General features: G+C 48.0%; 1 protein-coding gene across 1 annotated transcript; it reads left to right on the top strand.

Annotated features, from left to right (window-relative positions):
* Nucleotides 1–1,906: 1,906 nt before the first annotated feature.
* On the top strand, nucleotides 1,907–22,071 carry LOC311147648 (scavenger receptor cysteine-rich domain-containing protein DMBT1-like; the record flags this gene model as incomplete). The annotated part of the gene is made up of 13 exons (XM_084184377.1): nucleotides 1,907–1,955; nucleotides 2,873–3,208; nucleotides 3,414–3,437; nucleotides 3,551–3,868; nucleotides 4,010–4,033; nucleotides 4,161–4,396; nucleotides 17,931–18,299; nucleotides 18,676–18,769; nucleotides 18,865–19,182; nucleotides 19,296–19,340; nucleotides 21,036–21,353; nucleotides 21,467–21,511; nucleotides 21,831–22,071. 13 exons carry the CDS (start codon nucleotides 1,907–1,909, stop codon nucleotides 21,851–21,853), a joined length of 2,199 nt encoding a protein of 732 aa, XP_084040503.1. The 3' UTR covers nucleotides 21,854–22,071.
* Nucleotides 22,072–22,163: the final 92 nt, after the last annotated feature.

Raw genomic sequence — 22,163 nt, forward strand, 5'->3', positions numbered from 1 at the left:
TAGTGGAGGGAGAGAAGGGGTACTGCTTCTGAAGCACGTGTTCTGGAATTCAATGCCTGCTCCAAAAACAGATTATGCAGAGGGAATTATGTAACATTCATTCACACTGACTGAGCCTCTCATAACCCAAAGACAATGTGCACTTTAAAAGTGCAAGATTTGAGATTTATTCCCATACAAGCGTATTCATTCATTATAATTAGGCCTAAATATTGTTTGAAAACCAATAGTAAGAGCATTAGCAGTTGTATAACATCTAAAGGGGATTTCTAGTATTGTGGTCATGGCTGAGTCTTCTAGGCCAAATCCACATACATTTTTTCAGAACTAGATTTTTTATTTTCCTGCTTTAGTTTCTCATTTACATAATGCATGTGCCTGTTTCCCAATTTATGATTTGGTCCTTAGTGAATAGCGAGTGTCCTATATGTGTAACCTATTGATATATTGATGCATCACACTGAAATGACTTATTTCCTTGCTTAATGTTAGACTGGGTTTGTTGCTGTGAGTTGAATCCGTTTACACCATGGACTTTAGATATTTACCTCCACTGTCAAAGAAGATTGTCGGGCTGGGTTTAACTAGTCAAGATAGCCTTGGAGTTTGTAACGAGCTAAATTAATGTTGTCTTGTGTTTACGTGTCCAAGGTTAACATTTCGAATAAGAGAGGGGCTTACATCACCTTATTACATCAATTTATATGGAGAGCATCCTGACTGGTTGCAACACTGCCTGGTATGGCAACTGCTCGGCCTCCGACCGCAAGGCACTACAGAGGGTAGTGCGTACGGCCCAGTACATCACTGGGGCCAAGCTTCCTGCCATCCAGGACCTCTATACCAGGCGGTGTCAGAGGAAGGCCATAAAAATTGTCAAAGAATCCAGCCACCCTAGTCATAGACTGTTCTCTCTGCTACCGCACGGCAAGCGGTACCGGAGCGCCAAGTCTAGGTCCAAGAGGGTTCTAAACAGCTTCTACCCCCAAGCCATAAGACTCCTGAACCCCCCGCATGTTGACTCGGTACCGGTACCCCCTGTATATAGCCTCGCTATTGTTATTTTTACTGCTGCTCTTTAATTATTTGTTACTTTTATTTAGTATTATTTTATATTGTATTTTTTTGTGATTTTATTTGGTGTTCTTTCTTAAAACTGCATTGTTGGTTAAGGGCTTGTAAGTAAGCATTTCACGGTAAGGTCTACACCTGTTGTATTCGGCGCATTTGACAAATAAAATTTGATTTGATTTCCCATAGAACAATAATTCTGTCAAAATCTTTGAATGTTTACTGTGTGAGAAGAGCAAACTTGTCAAAGTCACTAGGAAACTAGTCAGAGCCTAAGCCCAGGAGATGTTGTGTTTCTAAATTAGCTTGTTAAAATTGACCCCACACCACTACCTATCATGAAACAGGCCTACCCCCCAGGGAATTGAAAGTGGGAAGAGGAAAGCCCATGGCTCTGAAACAACCACCACCCAAATACATGCATTCTATTTTCTCAAAATACTTTCTATCATGGAGCTGGTGTCAGCCCGTGCCTGATATTCTCACATGCTATTAAATAACCCGACAACTTTCATTTAGCTGTTAAATTCTGTCACCTCATGGTTGAGCTCTCCTTTAATCGGAGCCTAAGATCAATAGAACAACCAGCACATAAAGCTTGTATTCTGTTTTGATAAACAGTGTGTTACTCTTATTCCCAGTGAAGATGCCTTTGTGTGGTTTCTTTTCAAATAGTAATCTTCACTGGTGTTATGTAATATATATTCAGTGATAAATAAATGCCACCTTTTGTTAGATATCAGTTTTCCTCTTTGGAGAAATCAGGTGACACACAACAAAAGGTAACAAAACCTGGCTATAAAAAGGCTCATACATGACATTCTCAACTTTGATCATGACTCTTACACCCAAGCGCAAGTGGTACCTAGCATTTGTGATTGCAGGTGAGCAAATTGTATTTTAACAATACCATACCTTAATATTTATGTTAACTATTTATGAAAATGTTTGTCCCATGTGAACAAAAAGTGTGTTTTACAAAATACTTAATACACAATTAATATGTTGTGTACTACACAGGGTCTAGGATTTCATATAGTAGTTTTGTGCAAGGTTCTCTGCAAATCATAATTTATTTAATATTAATGAGTTAATCCACAATGGCGACTCTGCTCACTAACATTTTCATTGTATAAATGCCATATTAATTTGCGAAAGTTCAGAAACAGCACTGTGAAGTATATGACTACTAATATCATGGTCTAATTTGTTTTCCAATTTATCTGTTAACTAATAGCAAATGAGGACTGAAACACATCCATGTCCACCTCCTATCAACTCACACACACAGGACCTTTGACATGGCAATACAATATAACATCTTTAACTTATTGTATGTTTTATCATTATGTTCCTCTCATGTAGTTGTTTGCTCCAATGAAGGAGCATCTCGAGTTCTAGACACACGTAAGTATAACAGTGAAGCGCTGAGACCATAGACCCTCTAATAAGTTATGTTATTGAGTTTGTTGGCAAGTTTAATCTCCATAAAAAAATTTCATTCCATGATGTCAGTCATACACTTTAGTTAAAGTACCTCTTTATGTGACTATCATATAAATACTCAGTCACCAAATAGGGCTCTATTCAATCCGTATTGCGGTAGTTCAGCATTACAGCGTGATTGAAATTAAAAGGCAGTGTTTCCGCGTTAGCTGAGACTGCATTCACGGTAAACGCTGCATATGTCAGCTCAATCGGAAATTACCTTTACATTTCTAGTGCGCAATCTGTAACGCTTCAGCGATACAGATTGAATAGAGCCCTTAACGTGGGACTTAACTAAACAATTATTTTCCAGCCACCTCAGTCAGTGCTGGAGGAGTACGTTTAGTGCGTGGCCCAAACAACTGCTCTGGCAGGGTGGAGGTGTACTATGCAGGCCAGTGGGGTACAGTGTGTGATGATGACTGGGACCTGCTGGATGCCAAGGTAGTGTGTAGAGCACTGGGCTGTGGAGCGGCCCTGGAGGCCCCGGACCAGGCCCACTTTGGCTGGGGCAGGGGGGAGATCTGGCTAGATGATGTGGAATGTTCTGGGAATGAAGAGTCACTGCTTAGCTGCAGCTCAGATGGACTGGGGTCACACAACTGTGGACACTTTGAGGATGCAGGAGTGATATGTGAGGGTCAGTCAGGTGAGTGGTTGAATTTGCTATAAAGATGTATCTAAACTACCAACTTCAACTAGGGGCTTGTGTAATGCTACCATTTCTCTCTCTCACTGTCTACCCGCCCTTCTCTCTCTCTCTCTCTCTCTCTCTCTCTCTCTCTCTCTCTCTCTCTCTCTCTCTCTCTCTCTCTCTCTCTCTCTCTCTCTCTCTCTCTCTCTCTCTCTCTCAGGTCAATCCCCTTCAGATTCCCATTGTGAGTAATAAAACAATTATTCCTTACTTGATGTTTCAGTTGCAGAACGAGTCTTAATACGTATTTGCAAAACAAAAAGTCAGTGCCCTTTCCCTTCCTTTTAACTCAAACAGCTGACTTGACAGTGCGCCTAGTTGATGGTCCCAATCGCTGCTCTGGCAGGGTGGAGGTCTACCAGGATGGGAGTTGGGGGACAGTCTGTGATGATAACTGGTGTTTGCTAGATGCCCAAATTGTATGTAGGGAGCTGAGCTGTGGACCAGCCACAGAGGCTCCTCACCAGGCTCACTTTGGTGAGGGGAGTGGCTCAATCCTATTGGACGATGTGGCGTGCATGGGAAGTGAGGGATCTTTACTGGAATGCAGATCAGGAGGGATAGGAAACCATAACTGTGGCCATGATGAAGATGCCAGTGTAACTTGCATGATGGGTAAGCCTCAGCCTACAAATACAGTAAGCTCAATTGACTAAAATAGTTTATGTTCAGATTAAGGAGAATTGAAAACCTGTTTTTCACAATATCTCACTCCCCTTTTTCATTATTTAATATTTTCCTAACGTCCAATTCAAGAACAAGAGGACCCAGATAGAAACAGTAAGATAAATTCCATAAAACTATATTCAAATAATTGACAATATGAGTGGTCCTTACAAAGCAAACATATACTGCACTGAGGAACCAAGCCTTGAGACTACGTAACATAATGTACTCTTCTCTCCAGTGGTCCCAGATGATGGCCCGTTGATCCGGCTGGTGGATGGTCCTGATCAGTGTTCAGGGAGGGTGGAAGTGTATTATGCGGGGCAGTGGGGTACGGTGTGTGATGATGACTGGGACGTGAGCGACGCTGACGTGGTCTGCAGACAGCTCAGCTGTGGGTGGGCTATGAATGCCCCCGGACGGGCCTGGTTTGGAATGGGAGTTGGAATTCCCATTCTGCTGGACAACATAGCCTGTGTTGGCACAGAAGGCTCTCTCTTTGACTGCACTTCTGATGCGATAGGTCAGCATAACTGCATTCATTCTGAGGATGCGAGTGTGGTCTGCTCAGGTGAGATTAAAGGGAAAGTTATGTATTTAACTGTTAGACCCTGAAAGTAGTTTATCAAATCAAATGTATTTGTCACATGTGCCGAAAACAACAGGTGTAGACCTTACAGTGAAATGCTTACTTACAAGCCCTTAACCAACAATGCAGTTTTAAGAAAAATTCAGAGTGGGGCAGTGGTCTAAGGCACTGCATCGCAGTGGTAGCTGTGCCACTAGAGATCCTGGTTCGAGTCCAGGCTCTGTCGCAGCCAGCCGCAACCGGGAGACCCATGGGCGGCGCACAATTGGTCCAGCGTCGTCCAAGGTAGGGGAGGGTTTGGCCGGCAGGGATGTGGGTTTGTTTCCCACGGGGGGCCAGTATAAAAAATATAAAAAAACACACTAAAAAAACGTATGCATTCACTAACTGTAAGTCGCTCTGGATAAGAGCGTCTGCTAAATGACAATATTTTTATTTATTTTTAAATAAGTGTTAAGTAAAAAATAGATAACAAAAAAATAAAAAAATTTAAGAGCATCAGTAAAATAACAGTAGTGAAGCTATATACAGGGGGTACCGGTACAGAGTCAATGTGCGTGGGCACAGGTTAGTCGAGGTAATTTAGGTAATATGTACACTACCGTTCAAAAGTTTGATGTCACTTAGAAATTTCCTTGTTTTTCGAAAGAAAAGCAATTTTTTTGTCCATTAAAAGAACATCAAATTGATCAGAAATACAGTGTAGACATTGTTAATGTTGTAAATGGCTATTGTAGCTGGAAACTGCTGATTTTTAATGGAATTTCTACCTAGGCGTACAGAGGCCCATTATCAGCAACCATCAGTCCTGTGTTCCAATGGCACGTTGTGTTTGCTAATCCAAGTTTATCATTTTAAAAGGCTAATTTATCATTAGAAAACCCTTTTGCAATTATGTTAGCACAGCTGAAAACTGTTGTGCTGATTAAAGAAGCAATAAAACTGGCCTTCTTGAGACTAGTTGAGTATCTGGAACATCAGCAATTGTGGGTTCGATTACAGGCTCAACGTCAACAGTGAAGAGGCAACTCCGGGATGCTGACCTTCTAGGCAGAGTTGCAAAGAAAAAGCCATATCTCAGACTGGCCAATAAAAAGAAAAGATTAAGATGGGCAGTCTGAGATATGGCTTTTTCTTTGCAACTCTGCCTAGAAGGTCAGCATCCCGGAGACGCCTCTTCACTGTTGACGTTAAGACTTGTGACGAGTACTGAGTATACGAAGAGGCAGGACACAGACGCAGGAATTAACAAGGTCAAGGTTTACTTAACAATGACAAAGAGAAATAACAAAGATAGAGTAAACGACACGAAGCTAAACAATCACACACAACATCATCCAGAACAGTCCAGGGCTAAATAGGGGTGGTGATGAGATGATGAGGTGCCAGTGCGCTGGAGGTAATTAGGATGTGTTTGGTTTCCATTCCAGTCTTGCTGAGGTGGTGCGCTCAGATCGGTGGCTCAGTAGATCGGCGAATCAGAGCACCTGAGGGGAGCAACGGGAGGAGACGTGACAAGACTGGTGTTTTGTGGGTACTATTTAATGAAGCTGCCAGTTGAGGACCTGTGATGCGCCTGTTTCTCAGAACAATATAGCCTTCATTTCTCAGAACAAGAATAGACTGACGAGTTTCAGAAGAAAGTTCTTTGTTTCTGGCCATTTTGAGCCTGTAATCAAACCCACAATTGCTGATGCTCCAGATACTCAACTAGTCTCAAGAAGGCCAGTTTTATTGCTTCTTTAATCAGCACAACAGTTTTCAGCTGTGCTAACACAATTGCAAAAGGGTTTTCTAATGATAAATTAGCCTTTTAAAATGATAAACTTGGATTAGCAAACACAACGTGCCATTGGAACACAGGACTGATGGTTGCTGATAATGGGCCTCTGTACGCCTATGTAGATATTCCATTAAAAATCTGCCGTTTCCAGCTACAATAGCCATTTACAACATTAACAATGTCTACACTGTATTTCTGATCAATTTGATGTTATTTTTAATGGACAAAAAAATTGCATTTATTTTGAAAACAAGGACATTTCTAAGTGACCCCAAACTTTTGAACGGTAGTGTACATGTAGGTAGAGTTAATGTAAGTGACTATGCATAGATAATAAACAGAGAGTAGCAGCAGTGTAAAGGGGGGGGGGGGGACAATGCAAATAGTCCGGGTAGCCATTTGATTAGCTGTTCAGGAGTGCTCGGTCCTCTTTTTCCCGTAGTCCACAATCATCTCCTTTGTCTTGATCACGTTGAGGGAGATGTTGAGTTTTATGGGCGAAACTGTAATCCTCGGTTGAGTTTTATTTAAACAGCCACTACGAACTTCAGCTAATTTAAGGCACAGTTAGCTTTATTTATTAATAGCGCTTTTCAAGGTAACATACAGTATATGCAACAACTCTTTGTTTTTCATGTTCCTCCCAATGGACTGCAGGTTCACATCAGAGTGAGTACATATCAAGGCTGAGGTGTATGTGGTGTGGGAGTCAGGCGCAGGACACCGAAGCTTAGTCCAACAAAGTATACTTGTGAACTTCAAGGCAAAGATACAACGATCGGCCTCAAACAAAACAGAGGCGAGCTATTACGCAAACCATGCGTAAAACAATAAAACAACAAAACAGAGAAAAAACACGCAGCACTACGGACAGGCGAAAAACAACACACAACCTAACCAGAACAACACAGGCAACTTATAGAACACGTAATCAGACACAAACGGACACAGGTGTAACAGACAGACAAAAGCAATCAAACATAGAAACATTCAACGGTGGCAGCTAGTACTCCGGGGACGACGAACGCCGAAGCCTGCCCGAACCAGGAGGAGGAGCAGCCTCGGCAGAATCCGTGACAGTACCCCCCCCCCCCTTGACGCGCTGCTCCAGCCGTGCGCCGACCCCGGCCTCGGGGACGGCCAGGAGGACGCGGACCCGGGCGCGTGGGATGCCCACGGTGGAACTCCATCAGGAGGGATGGATCTAGGATGTCCCTCCTAGGCACCCAGCACCGTTCCTCCGGACCGTACCCCTCCCACTCCACGAGATACTGGAGACCACTCATCCGGCGCCTCGAGTCCAAGATGGTCCGGACCCTGTACGCCGGGGCCCCCTCGATGTCCAAAGGGGGCGGAGGGGTCTCTCCTATCTCATGTTCTTGGAGTGGGCCAGCTACCACCGGCCTGAGAAGAGACACATGGAACGAGGGGTTAATATTCTTGTACTCAATAGGCAGTTGTAACCTGTAACACACCTCATTCAATCTTCTCAGGACTTTAAAGGGCCCCACAAACCGCCGACCCAGCTTCCGGCAGGGCAGGCGGAGGGGCAGGTTTCGAGTCGAGAGCCAGACTCGATCTCCCGGTGCGTATACCGGTCCCTCACTGCGGTGGCGATCGGCGCTCGCCTTTTGTTGACTGATGGCCCGCTGCAGATGGACATGGGCAGCCTCCCTCGTCTCCTCCGAGCGCCGAATCCACTCATCCACCGCAGGGGCCTCGATCTGGCTCTCGTGCCATGGTGCCAGGACCGGCTGATAACCTAAAACACACTGGAAAGGTGTTAAATTGGTGGAGGAGTGGCGGAGAGAGTTCTGGGCCATCTCTGCCCAGGGGATATACCTAGACCACTCCTCCGGCCGGCCCTGGCAATAGGACCTCAGAAACCTACCCACATCCTGGTTGACTCGTTCAACCTGCCCATTGCTTTCTGGGTGGTACCCCGAGGTAAGGCTCACCGAGACCCCCAAGCGTTCCATGAACGCCCCCCAGACTCTGGAGGTGAACTGGGGACCTCGGTCAGACACAATATCCACGGGGACCCCATAGTGCCGGAACACGTGGGTAAATAGGGCCTCAGCGGTCTGTAGGGCAGTAGGGAGACCCGGCATCGGGAGGAGACGACAGGCCTTGGAAAACCGATCCACAATGACCAAAATGGTGGTATTCCCCTGGGAGGGGGGTAGGTCGGTCACAAAATCCACTGAGAGGTGGGACCATGGTCGTTGTGGAACGGGCAGGGGATGTAACTTTCCCCTGGGCAAATGTCTAGGCGCCTTACACTGGGCGCACACCGAGCAGGAGGAGACATAAACCCTCACATCCCTAGCTAACGTTGGCCACCAGTATTTCACACTAAGGCAGTGCACTGTCCGGCCAATACCTGGATGTCCAGAGGAGGGTGATGTATGAGCCCAATAAATAAGGCGATCACGAATCTCGAGCGGAACGTACGTCTGCCCCACAGGACACTCGGGGGGAGTAGGGTCGGTACGCAGTGCCCGCTCGATCTCCGCATCGACCTCCCACACCACCGGAGCCACCAGACAAGACTCCGGCAGTATGGGAGTAGGCTCAATGGACCTCTCCTCTGTGTCATACCGCCGGGACAGGGCGTCTGCCTTACCGTTCTGGGACCCTGGGATGTATGTGATCTTAAAAACAAACCGGGTCAGGAACATGTTCCACCTAGCCTGACGAGGGTTCAATCTCCTAGCTGCCCGGATGTACTCCAGGTTACGGTGATCAGTCAGAATGAGGAAAGGGTGTTGAGCCCCCTCAAGCCAATGCCTCCACACCTTTAGGGCCTGGACTACAGCTAACAGCTCCCTGTCCCCTACGTCATAATTACGCTCCGCCGAGCTGAGCTTCTTAGAATAGAACGCACAGGGGCGGAGCTTAGGTGGCGTGCCGGACCGTTGCGACAGGACTGCCACAATACCGGCCTCGGACGCGTCTACCTCTACTTGGAATGGTAAAGAGGGATCCGGATGCGCCATCACCGGAGCCGAGGTGAACAGGTTTTTCAGTTTGACAAATGCCCTGTCCGCCTCAGCTGACCACTGCAAGCGAACCGGACCCCCCTTTAGCAGGGACGTAATGGGAGCTGCAACCTGTCCAAAGCCCCGGATAAACCTCCGGTAGTAATTAGCAAAACCCAAAAACTGCTGCACCTCTTTTACAGTGGTTGGAGTTTGCCAATTACGCACGGCCGACACACGGTCAACCTCTATCTTCACACCAGACTCGGACAACCGATAACCCAAAAAGGAGACGGACTCCTGGAAGAACAAGCATTTCTCTGCCTTGACATACAAGTCATGCTCCAACAGTCTCCTCAACACTCGGCGCACCAGGGCTACATGCTCGGCTCGTGTAGAAGAGTACACTAGGATGTCGTCGATGTATACTACCACACCCTGCCCATGCATGTCCCGGAAAATCTCGTCAACAAAGGATTGGAAGACTGAAGGAGCATTCATTAACCCGTATGGCATGACGAGATACTCGTAATGACCCGAGGTGGTGCTAAATGCTGTTTTCCATTCATCCCCCTCCCTAATGCGCACCAGATTGTACGCGCTCCTGAGATCCAACTTTGTGAAGAACCGCGCTCCGCGTAATGATTCTGTCATAGTCGCAATCAGTGGAAGAGGGTAACTGTACTTAACCGTGATCTGATTGAGACTACGGTAATCAATACACGGGCGCAAACCCCCGTCCTTCTTCTTCACAAAGAAGAAACTCGAGGAAACCGGGGAAGTGGAGGACCGTATGTATCCCTGTGCCAAGGACTCGGCTATGTAAGTCTCCATAGCCGCTGTCTCCTCTTGAGACAGGGGATACACACGGCTCCGTGGAAGTGCCGCTCCTGTTTGGAGATCTATCGCACAATCCCCCTGTCTATGAGGTGGTAGCCGTGTTGCCCTCGTTTTGCTGAACACAAGTGCTAAATCCTCATATTCAGGGGGAATGCGCATTGCGGGCACTTGGTTCGGACTCTCTACCGAGGTCGCCCCTAAGGAAACACCTAGACATCTCCCTACACACTGGGCAGACCACTCCATAAGAGCCCTCTGTTGCCACGCAATGGTAGGATCATGGGTGCTTAACCAGGGAAGCCCCAGCACCACGGGATACGCAGGAGAGTCAATCAGATAAAACTGAATGATCTCCTCATGACCCCCCTGCGTCGTCATCTTAAGTGGTGCTGTGACTTCTCTGATCAACCCCGACCCCAACGGCCGGCTGTCTAGGGCATGAACAGGAAAGGGGGCTTCTACCGGCCGAAGGGGAATTCCTAACCTATAACAAAATGCACGATCAACAAAATTCCCAGCTGCGCCTGAATCTACTAGCGCCTTATGCTGGGAATGAGGTGCCACCTGTGGAAATCTCACAGGTATACTCATGTGACCAACAGAGAGCTCTGGGTAAGTGGGGCGCCTACTCACCTGAAATGACTCCCCAGTGCGTGACCTGTTGTCCCCTCTCCCAGGAGACCCTCCCCAGCACCTGGCCGCGGTGTGTCCTCCACGGCCACAGTTGGTGCAGGGGATGGCCCCCCTCGGGTTCTCTCTCCTCCTCTCTCTAGCGCCAGCACCTCCGAGCTCCATGGGAATCGGCTCGGAGGTGCTGGAGGGTGGAATGGACGACCCCCACTCGGGATGTCCGCGGGTAGCCAGCAGGGTGTCGAGACGGATGGAGATGTCCACCAACTGGTCGAAGGATAGGTTGGTGTCCCTGCAGGCCAGCTCACGACGAACGTCCTCTCGTAGGCTTCACCGGTAATGGTCGATGAGGGCCCTCTCATTCCACCCCGCATCCGCCGCTAGAGTCCGGAACTCCAGGGCGAACTCCTGTGCGCTCCTCTTCCCCTGTCGGAGGTGGAACAGACGCTCCCCCGCCGCCTTCCCCTCAGGTGGATGATCGAAGACAGCCCTGAAGCGGCGGGAGAACTCCGCGTAGGTGATGGTAGCGGTGTCTATTCCCCTCCATTCGGCGTTGGCCCACTCCAACGCCTTGCCGGATAGACAGGAGATGAGGGCGGAGACGCTCTCGTATCCCGAGGGCGCTGGGTGTATGGTGGCCAGGTAGAGTTCCACCTGCAGGAGGAACCCCCGACACCCGGCTGCAGAACCATCATATGCCCTCGGGAGCGAGAGCCGAATGCCACTGGGTTCCGGTGCTGGGAGAGTAGGACTGGCCGTTACATTTACATTTTACATTTTAGTCATTTAGCAGACGCTCTTATCCAGAGCGACTTACAGTTAGTGAATACATATTTTTTTTTTATACTGGCCCCCCGTGGGAATCGAACCCACAACCCTGGCGTTGCAAACGCCATGCTCTATCAACTGAGCTACATCCCTGCCGGCCATTCCCTCCCCTACCCTGGACGACGCTGGGCCAATTGTGCGCCGCCCATGAGTCTCCCGGTCGCGGCCGGCGGCGACAGAGCCTGGATTCGAACCAGGATCTCTAGTGGCACAGTTAGCACTGCGATGCAGTGCCTTAGACCACTGCGCCACTCACCGTTGGTGATGGTATGGTGTGGGAAGGCGTGGGCACCTCTCCCGTAACCAACCGGCGCAGAGTGTTGGACACCTCGTTCATGGCGGCCCCAAGTTGCCGGATCATGGTGTCTTGGTCGCTGATCCGATCCTCCAGCGACTTGGGTGCCGCCGCTGCTCCTGCTGACTCCATACTGGTGTGTTGTTCTATCAAGGCTGAGGTGTATGTGGTGTGGGAGTCAGGCGCAGGACACCGAAGCTTAGTCCAACAAAGTATACTTGTGAACTTCAAGGCAAAGATACAACGATCGGCCTCAAACAAAACAGAGGCGAGCTATTACGCAAACCATGCGTAAAACAATAAAACAACAAAACAGAGAAAAAACACGCAGCACTACGGACAGGCGAAAAACAACACACAACCTAACCAGAACAACACAGGCAACTTATAGAACACGTAATCAGACACAAACGGACACAGGTGTAACAGACAGACAAAAGCAATCAAACATAGAAACATTCAACGGTGGCAGCTAGTACTCCGGGGACGACGAACGCCGAAGCCTGCCCGAACCAGGAGGAGGAGCAGCCTCGGCAGAATCCGTGACAGTACCCCCCCCCCCCTTGACGCGCTGCTCCAGCCGTGCGCCGACCCCGGCCTCGGGGACGGCCAGGAGGACGCGGACCCGGGCGCGTGGGATGCCCACGGTGGAACTCCATCAGGAGGGATGGATCTAGGATGTCCCTCCTAGGCACCCAGCACCGTTCCTCCGGACCGTACCCCTCCCACTCCACGAGATACTGGAGACCACTCATCCGGCGCCTCGAGTCCAAGATGGTCCGGACCCTGTACGCCGGGGCCCCCTCGATGTCCAAAGGGGGCGGAGGGGTCTCTCCTATCTCATGTTCTTGGAGTGGGCCAGCTACCACCGGCCTGAGAAGAGACACATGGAACGAGGGGTTAATATTCTTGTACTCAATAGGCAGTTGTAACCTGTAACACACCTCATTCAATCTTCTCAGGACTTTAAAGGGCCCCACAAACCGCCGACCCAGCTTCCGGCAGGGCAGGCGGAGGGGCAGGTTTCGAGTCGAGAGCCAGACTCGATCTCCCGGTGCGTATACCGGTCCCTCACTGCGGTGGCGATCGGCGCTCGCCTTTTGTTGACTGATGGCCCGCTGCAGATGGACATGGGCAGCCTCCCTCGTCTCCTCCGAGCGCCGAATCCACTCATCCACCGCAGGGGCCTCGATCTGGCTCTCGTGCCATGGTGCCAGGACCGGCTGATAACCTAAAACACACTGGAAAGGTGTTAAATTGGTGGAGGAGTGGCGGAGAGAGTTCTGGGCCATCTCTGCCCAGGGGATATACCTAGACCACTCCTCCGGCCGGCCCTGGCAATAGGACCTCAGAAACCTACCCACATCCTGGTTGACTCGTTCAACCTGCCCATTGCTTTCTGGGTGGTACCCCGAGGTAAGGCTCACCGAGACCCCCAAGCGTTCCATGAACGCCCCCCAGACTCTGGAGGTGAACTGGGGACCTCGGTCAGACACAATATCCACGGGGACCCCATAGTGCCGGAACACGTGGGTAAATAGGGCCTCAGCGGTCTGTAGGGCAGTAGGGAGACCCGGCATCGGGAGGAGACGACAGGCCTTGGAAAACCGATCCACAATGACCAAAATGGTGGTATTCCCCTGGGAGGGGGGTAGGTCGGTCACAAAATCCACTGAGAGGTGGGACCATGGTCGTTGTGGAACGGGCAGGGGATGTAACTTTCCCCTGGGCAAATGTCTAGGCGCCTTACACTGGGCGCACACCGAGCAGGAGGAGACATAAACCCTCACATCCCTAGCTAACGTTGGCCACCAGTATTTCACACTAAGGCAGTGCACTGTCCGGCCAATACCTGGATGTCCAGAGGAGGGTGATGTATGAGCCCAATAAATAAGGCGATCACGAATCTCGAGCGGAACGTACGTCTGCCCCACAGGACACTCGGGGGGAGTAGGGTCGGTACGCAGTGCCCGCTCGATCTCCGCATCGACCTCCCACACCACCGGAGCCACCAGACAAGACTCCGGCAGTATGGGAGTAGGCTCAATGGACCTCTCCTCTGTGTCATACCGCCGGGACAGGGCGTCTGCCTTACCGTTCTGGGACCCTGGGATGTATGTGATCTTAAAAACAAACCGGGTCAGGAACATGTTCCACCTAGCCTGACGAGGGTTCAATCTCCTAGCTGCCCGGATGTACTCCAGGTTACGGTGATCAGTCAGAATGAGGAAAGGGTGTTGAGCCCCCTCAAGCCAATGCCTCCACACCTTTAGGGCCTGGACTACAGCTAACAGCTCCCTGTCCCCTACGTCATAATTACGCTCCGCCGAGCTGAGCTTCTTAGAATAGAACGCACAGGGGCGGAGCTTAGGTGGCGTGCCGGACCGTTGCGACAGGACTGCCCCAATACCGGCCTCGGACGCGTCTACCTCTACTTGGAATGGTAAAGAGGGATCCGGATGCGCCATCACCGGAGCCGAGGTGAACAGGTTTTTCAGTTTGACAAATGCCCTGTCCGCCTCAGCTGACCACTGCAAGCGAACCGGACCCCCCTTTAGCAGGGACGTAATGGGAGCTGCAACCTGTCCAAAGCCCCGGATAAACCTCCGGTAGTAATTAGCAAAACCCAAAAACTGCTGCACCTCTTTTACAGTGGTTGGAGTTTGCCAATTACGCACGGCCGACACACGGTCAACCTCTATCTTCACACCAGACTCGGACAACCGATAACCCAAAAAGGAGACGGACTCCTGGAAGAACAAGCATTTCTCTGCCTTGACATACAAGTCATGCTCCAACAGTCTCCTCAACACTCGGCGCACCAGGGCTACATGCTCGGCTCGTGTAGAAGAGTACACTAGGATGTCGTCGATGTATACTACCACACCCTGCCCATGCATGTCCCGGAAAATCTCGTCAACAAAGGATTGGAAGACTGAAGGAGCATTCATTAACCCGTATGGCATGACGAGATACTCGTAATGACCCGAGGTGGTGCTAAATGCTGTTTTCCATTCATCCCCCTCCCTAATGCGCACCAGATTGTACGCGCTCCTGAGATCCAACTTTGTGAAGAACCGCGCTCCGCGTAATGATTCTGTCATAGTCGCAATCAGTGGAAGAGGGTAACTGTACTTAACCGTGATCTGATTGAGACTACGGTAATCAATACACGGGCGCAAACCCCCGTCCTTCTTCTTCACAAAGAAGAAACTCGAGGAAACCGGGGAAGTGGAGGACCGTATGTATCCCTGTGCCAAGGACTCGGCTATGTAAGTCTCCATAGCCGCTGTCTCCTCTTGAGACAGGGGATACACACGGCTCCGTGGAAGTGCCGCTCCTGTTTGGAGATCTATCGCACAATCCCCCTGTCTATGAGGTGGTAGCCGTGTTGCCCTCGTTTTGCTGAACACAAGTGCTAAATCCTCATATTCAGGGGGAATGCGCATTGCGGGCACTTGGTTCGGACTCTCTACCGAGGTCGCCCCTAAGGAAACACCTAGACATCTCCCTACACACTGGGCAGACCACTCCATAAGAGCCCTCTGTTGCCACGCAATGGTAGGATCATGGGTGCTTAACCAGGGAAGCCCCAGCACCACGGGATACGCAGGAGAGTCAATCAGATAAAACTGAATGATCTCCTCATGACCCCCCTGCGTCGTCATCTTAAGTGGTGCTGTGACTTCTCTGATCAACCCCGACCCCAACGGCCGGCTGTCTAGGGCATGAACAGGAAAGGGGGCTTCTACCGGCCGAAGGGGAATTCCTAACCTATAACAAAATGCACGATCAACAAAATTCCCAGCTGCGCCTGAATCTACTAGCGCCTTATGCTGGGAATGAGGTGCCACCTGTGGAAATCTCACAGGTATACTCATGTGACCAACAGAGAGCTCTGGGTAAGTGGGGCGCCTACTCACCTGAAATGACTCCCCAGTGCGTGACCTGTTGTCCCCTCTCCCAGGAGACCCTCCCCAGCACCTGGCCGCGGTGTGTCCTCCACGGCCACAGTTGGTGCAGGGGATGGCCCCCCTCGGGTTCTCTCTCCTCCTCTCTCTAGCGCCAGCACCTCCGAGCTCCATGGGAATCGGCTCGGAGGTGCTGGAGGGTGGAATGGACGACCCCCACTCGGGATGTCCGCGGGTAGCCAGCAGGGTGTCGAGACGGATGGAGATGTCCACCAACTGGTCGAAGGATAGGTTGGTGTCCCTGCAGGCCAGCTCACGACGAACGTCCTCTCGTAGGCTTCACCGGTAATGGTCGATGAGGGCCCTCTCATTCCACCCCGCATCCGCCGCTAGAGTCCGGAACTCCAGGGCGAACTCCTGTGCGCTCCTCTTCCCCTGTCGGAGGTGGAACAGACGCTCCCCCGCCGCCTTCCCCTCAGGTGGATGATCGAAGACAGCCCTGAAGCGGCGGGAGAACTCCGCGTAGGTGATGGTAGCGGTGTCTATTCCCCTCCATTCGGCGTTGGCCCACTCCAACGCCTTGCCGGATAGACAGGAGATGAGGGCGGAGACGCTCTCGTATCCCGAGGGCGCTGGGTGTATGGTGGCCAGGTAGAGTTCCACCTGCAGGAGGAACCCCCGACACCCGGCTGCAGAACCATCATATGCCCTCGGGAGCGAGAGCCGAATGCCACTGGGTTCCGGTGCTGGGAGAGTAGGACTGGCCGTTGGTGATGGTATGGTGTGGGAAGGCGTGGGCACCTCTCCCGTAACCAACCGGCGCAGAGTGTTGGACACCTCGTTCATGGCGGCCCCAAGTTGCCGGATCATGGTGTCTTGGTCGCTGATCCGATCCTCCAGCGACTTGGGTGCCGCCGCTGCTCCTGCTGACTCCATACTGGTGTGTTGTTCTATCAAGGCTGAGGTGTATGTGGTGTGGGAGTCAGGCGCAGGACACCGAAGCTTAGTCCAACAAAGTATACTTGTGAACTTCAAGGCAAAGATACAACGATCGGCCTCAAACAAAACAGAGGCGAGCTATTACGCAAACCATGCGTAAAACAATAAAACAACAAAACAGAGAAAAAACACGCAGCACTACGGACAGGCGAAAAACAACACACAACCTAACCAGAACAACACAGGCAACTTATAGAACACGTAATCAGACACAAACGGACACAGGTGTAACAGACAGACAAAAGCAATCAAACATAGAAACATTCAACGGTGGCAGCTAGTACTCCGGGGACGACGAACGCCGAAGCCTGCCCGAACCAGGAGGAGGAGCAGCCTCGGCAGAATCCGTGACAGTACATTAATATGTCTGCACACTACACAATAATCTCCACAGCCTGATGCGTCAATTGGTTAACATTAAAACAGATTATTTACCTATCAAAGCTGGACCTTCAATTCGCTTGGCCCAATTCGCTTGGCCGCTGGCTCCAACAACTGCTCTGGTAGAGTGGAGGTGTTCCACTCTGGCCATTGGGATATAGTGTGTGATGATGACTGGGATCTGAGGGATGCCCAGGTGGTGTGTCAAGCACTGGCTTGTGGGATGGCCCAGGAAGCCCCAGGTAGAGCCTGTTTTGGTCAGGGCTCAGGACCATCAGTCTGGACGACGTGTCATGTGAGGGCACAGAGAGATCATTACAAAACTGCAGCGGAAGTGAACCAGGGGTACACAACTGTGACCATAATGAGGATGCAGGAGTAATCTGTGCAGGTAAGAAAGGTTGGGGAAAATAAGGTTGTCACGGTACCTGCGGTGTATTTGATCTGCGCATGTGCTATCACGAGCAGCGCCAGCCTCGCTCTTTGGCATGAGTAAAGTAAGTTCAGAAAATATGAAAGTATGCATCTTAGAAATAGTTTTTACTTACAAACTTTATATGTCCAAACTCAGATCAAAAATAATATGGTCACTGTGATATAACTTTTATTTTGATTGCCGATTTTCTGCATTTTCCAAAGTCCCATCAGGTAGCCTGATTATCAGATGTACCCAAATAAGCCGGATTGTAAGGGTGATCATTCTTCTTGCAAAGCATGTAAACATTTCAATCAAACTATTATATGAATCTTAGTATTGTGTGCATGTAAACGTAGTCAAAGACAAGTAAATATATGTGTTACCTTTACCATGAAGATGGCATCTTTGAAGTGCATCTAGTCAACAGCCCCAACAACTGCTCTGGTAGAGTGGAGGTGTTCCACTCTGGCAAATGGAGTACAGTGTGTGATGATGACTGGGATCAGATGGATGCCCAGGTGGTGTGCAGAGAGTTGGGCTTTGGAGAAGCTCTAGAGGCCTTTGGATCTGACAGGTTTAGAGAGGGCAGTGGCTCCATCTCTCTGGATGTCCTGGCCTGTTCTGGCTCTGAAGACTCTTTGCTGAAGTGTCCCCACAGTGGACTGGGGAACTATAACTGTGCCCACTATGAAGATGCAGGAGTCACCTGCACTGATCAGATAAATGTTTGGTGGAATGAAGCTTAGACATCATGATATTGTCTATGTTGTTAACAGTACTAGATGGAAACCCTAATTCTATGACAGGTCCTTCTGGAGACATCCAGCCATTTAACTCAGTGTTGTCCTAATATGGGGTCTTACTTTATTAACTGGATCAAAACCATTTATGAAAAAACAAATGCCATATTCACTAATGATGTCCTATTAAAACAATTCCTTCAGAGCAGAGGAACCAGGCAAGGTTGCCGACTTTTGCCTTTGCTTTTATAGAGCTATGCTATACGCAAAACCAATGTAAGATGTATGAAACATGCGCACACCTCAGTGTTGTTCGTTAACCTGTTTGTTGCTAAATAAATCATAACAGGGAAGCACCTAATTTCTGATCACAACACTTAGTAAATGGAGTTCACAGTTATCTTTGTTTACAGGTCCTACAGAAAACATCCAGCCAAACTCTACATTGACCTACAGTAATGTATTCTCTTCATATTCCATCTACAAAGTTTTCAACTCAACAACCATTCCAGTATCGGTTCATCTTCACAGTTTTTCTTGTATTTTACAGATGGCACTTCTAGAGTGCGTCTGGTCAATGGCTCCAACAACTGCTCTGGTAGAGTGGAGGTGTTCCACTTTGGCCAGTGGGGTACAGTGTGTGATGATTGGTGGGATCAGATGGATGCCCAGGTGGTGTGCAGAGAGTTGGGCTGTGGAGAAGCTCAAGAGGCCTTTAGATCTGCAGAGTTTGGAGAAGGAAGTGGCTCCATATCTCTGGATGACCTGGCCTGTTCTGGCTCTGAAGACTCTTTGCTGCAGTGTCCCCACAGTGGACTAGGGAACCATAACTGTGTCCACCATGAAGATGCAGGAGTTACCTGCACTGGTAAGATTACTGTTTGTTGACATGAAGTTTAGATATCATGATTTGTCTATGTTGGTAACAGTACTAACATCACCACTGTAACTCCAAGCTAATAAATGTAACTGAATATTCAGGTCCTTCTGGAGGCATCCAGCCATTCACCTCTTCATGGACCCAGGGTAAGTTACATCCTCATTCCAGTGGGTCAGATTCAATTCATATCCAACTTTTGAGGTCTTCAATCCTAATTGTACCCCAAAATAAATGTTTGATTGATTGTGTGCAATGTCGTTGAATATTAACACTTATGCCAACCCCCGATACACACAACAGAACATTCATCCTTTAAAAAAGTAATCAGCAGATGTGAGTGGCTTTAAGCAGAAATCTGTCAAAAAGTTTGTGCTAGCAAATACCTAGACGTTGTGTAAAAGTCTGTGTGAAACAAATCATAGCCTATGTGTCAATATTTGACTGTTTTTCAATTTTAGGTTCTGGTTCCGGAGGCTTCTGAAAGCATGTAGATCTCTCATCCATACAGTCTAGGAGTATCAATGGTTAACCATAGATACTGTTTGTGTTGACATTTTTCTAGTTATACTAAACACTGTATTATGTTCCTTTCATAGTTAGCATTCTACAAGTAACAGGACCTTGAGTTCTATTCCCAAACTAGTCTATTGTGAATTATTATCATTAACTCTATCTGTAATTAAATCAAAACAAATAATACTGTATTGTTCTTCAAAGTTATTTGGGATTTTACCCATATATTCACCAAGTTGCACATAAGGAAGAGTAAGTTCACATGCTAAGTTCCTCTCCAAGGAAGAGTAAGTTCACATGCTAAGTTCCTCTCCATCTTCTCTATCAATAGAGAGCAACAATAGGTCGTTGTTAGATAATCAAGTTATCTAATTAAGCTTTATCACCTAGGCTATCTTGAACACTTGAATATCCCCCAAATCTCAATTAGGAATGCATTTTTCAAAAGCATTTCTACTTTAATTTACTGTCCTCCTATTTCTCACCCACAATCACTACAATTGTTTCACCATAGAGATCCTATTTAATTACTAAAGGGGCTATGCCATGAACCCTCAAAGTTCCAGAATGGTATGATAATGGCAGCCATTTTGGTCAGGGAGAAATCCAAACCAGTCTAATTGGAATTAATGGCAGTAAGAGCATAGGTAATGCATTTCCTGCTTTTACTTATTCAGGAAAATAAAAGTAAGGCAAGTGATACTGTTTATCTGAAATTGTGTAATAAAATATTGTCGCCCCAAAATATTGTCAAATAATTATAAATACATTTATACAGGTTTTATAGCCTACCAGTGTTCTGTATAAATAGCCTCTAAAATATATGTAAACAGACCATAGATGTCTCAGTGTTTGTTTTCTTGGAAAGCTGTGAGTGTTACAATATGATACAATATCAGTAGCCTACTTGTTGCATTTACAACTTGTCTAAATCCTATCATCAACTGATTTCAGACAGTGTATGGCTGTGGATTGACTGCATTGTTTGTATGGAATGTTGGCATATTGACAGTTAATTTGAAAAATGTATGGAATCATTCAACTAAAACTGCCTGACTAGCTAGCTAATAAACATAATGTGCAGATAATCTTACACAATATTTTATCACAGCACTGGCTGACCATGGCTGACCAAGTTCTTTACCATTTTTGACAAAATGTTTAAAAAAGGTATAATCTTCGTAAATTATATTATCGGAAGGACTGGTGGAGTTATGTCGCACATGCAGCTAACAAAAACATATTCCATCTACAAAGTTTTCAACTCAACAACCATTCCATTATCGGTTCATCTTCACCATCTTCACAGTTTTTCTTGTCTTTTACAGATGGCACTTCTAGAGTGCGTCTGGTCAATGGCTCCAACAACTGCTCTGGTAGAGTGGAGGTGTTCCACTTTGGCCAGTGGGGTACAGTGTGTGATGATTGGTGGGATCAGATGGATGCCCAGGTGGTGTGCAGAGAGTTGGGCTGTGGAGAAGCTCAAGAGGCCTTTAGATCTGCAGAGTTTGGAGAAGGAAGTGGCTCCATATCTCTGGATGACCTGGCCTGTTCTGGCTCTGAAGACTCTTTGCTGCAGTGTCCCCACAGTGGACTAGGGAACCATAACTGTGTCCACCATGAAGATGCAGGAGTTACCTGCACTGGTAAGATTACTGTTTGTTGACATGAAGTTTAGATATCATGATTTGTCTATGTTGGTAACAGTACTAACATCACCACTGTAACTCCAAGCTAATAAATGTAACTGAATATTCAGGTCCTTCTGGAGGCATCCAGCCATTCACCTCTTCATGGACCCAGGGTAAGTTACATCCTTATTCATCATTCCAGTGGGTCAGATTCAATTCATATCCAACTTTTGAGGTCTTCAATCCTAATTGTACCCCAAAATAAATGTTTGATTGATTGTGTGCAATGTCGTTGAATATTAACACTGATGCCAACCCCCGATACACACAACAGAACATTCATCCTTTAAAAAAGTAATCAGCAGATGTGAGTGGCTTTAAGCAGAAATCTGTCAAAAAGTTTGTGCTAGCAAATACCTAGACGTTGTGTAAAAGTCTGTGTGAAACAAATCATAGCCTATGTGTCAATATTTGACTGTTTTTCAATTTTAGGTTCTGGTTCCGGAGGCTTCTGAAAGCATGTAGATCTCTCATCCATACAGTCTAGGAGTATCAATGGTTAACCATAGATACTGTTTGTGTTGACATTTTTCTAGTTATACTAAACACTGTATTATGTTCCTTTCATAGTTAGCATTCTACAAGTAACAGGACCTTGAGTTCTATTCCCAAACTAGTCTATTGTGAATTATTATCATTAACTCTATCTGTAATTAAATCAAAACAAATAATACTGTATTGTTCTTCAAAGTTATTTGGGATTTTACCCATATATTCACCAAGTTGCACATAAGGAAGAGTAAGTTCACATGCTAAGTTCCTCTC

The sequence above is a fragment of the Coregonus lavaretus genome (assembly GCF_964263955.1).
Source record: "Coregonus lavaretus genome assembly, chromosome: 20".
NCBI classification, from domain to species: Eukaryota; Metazoa; Chordata; class Actinopteri; order Salmoniformes; family Salmonidae; genus Coregonus; species Coregonus lavaretus.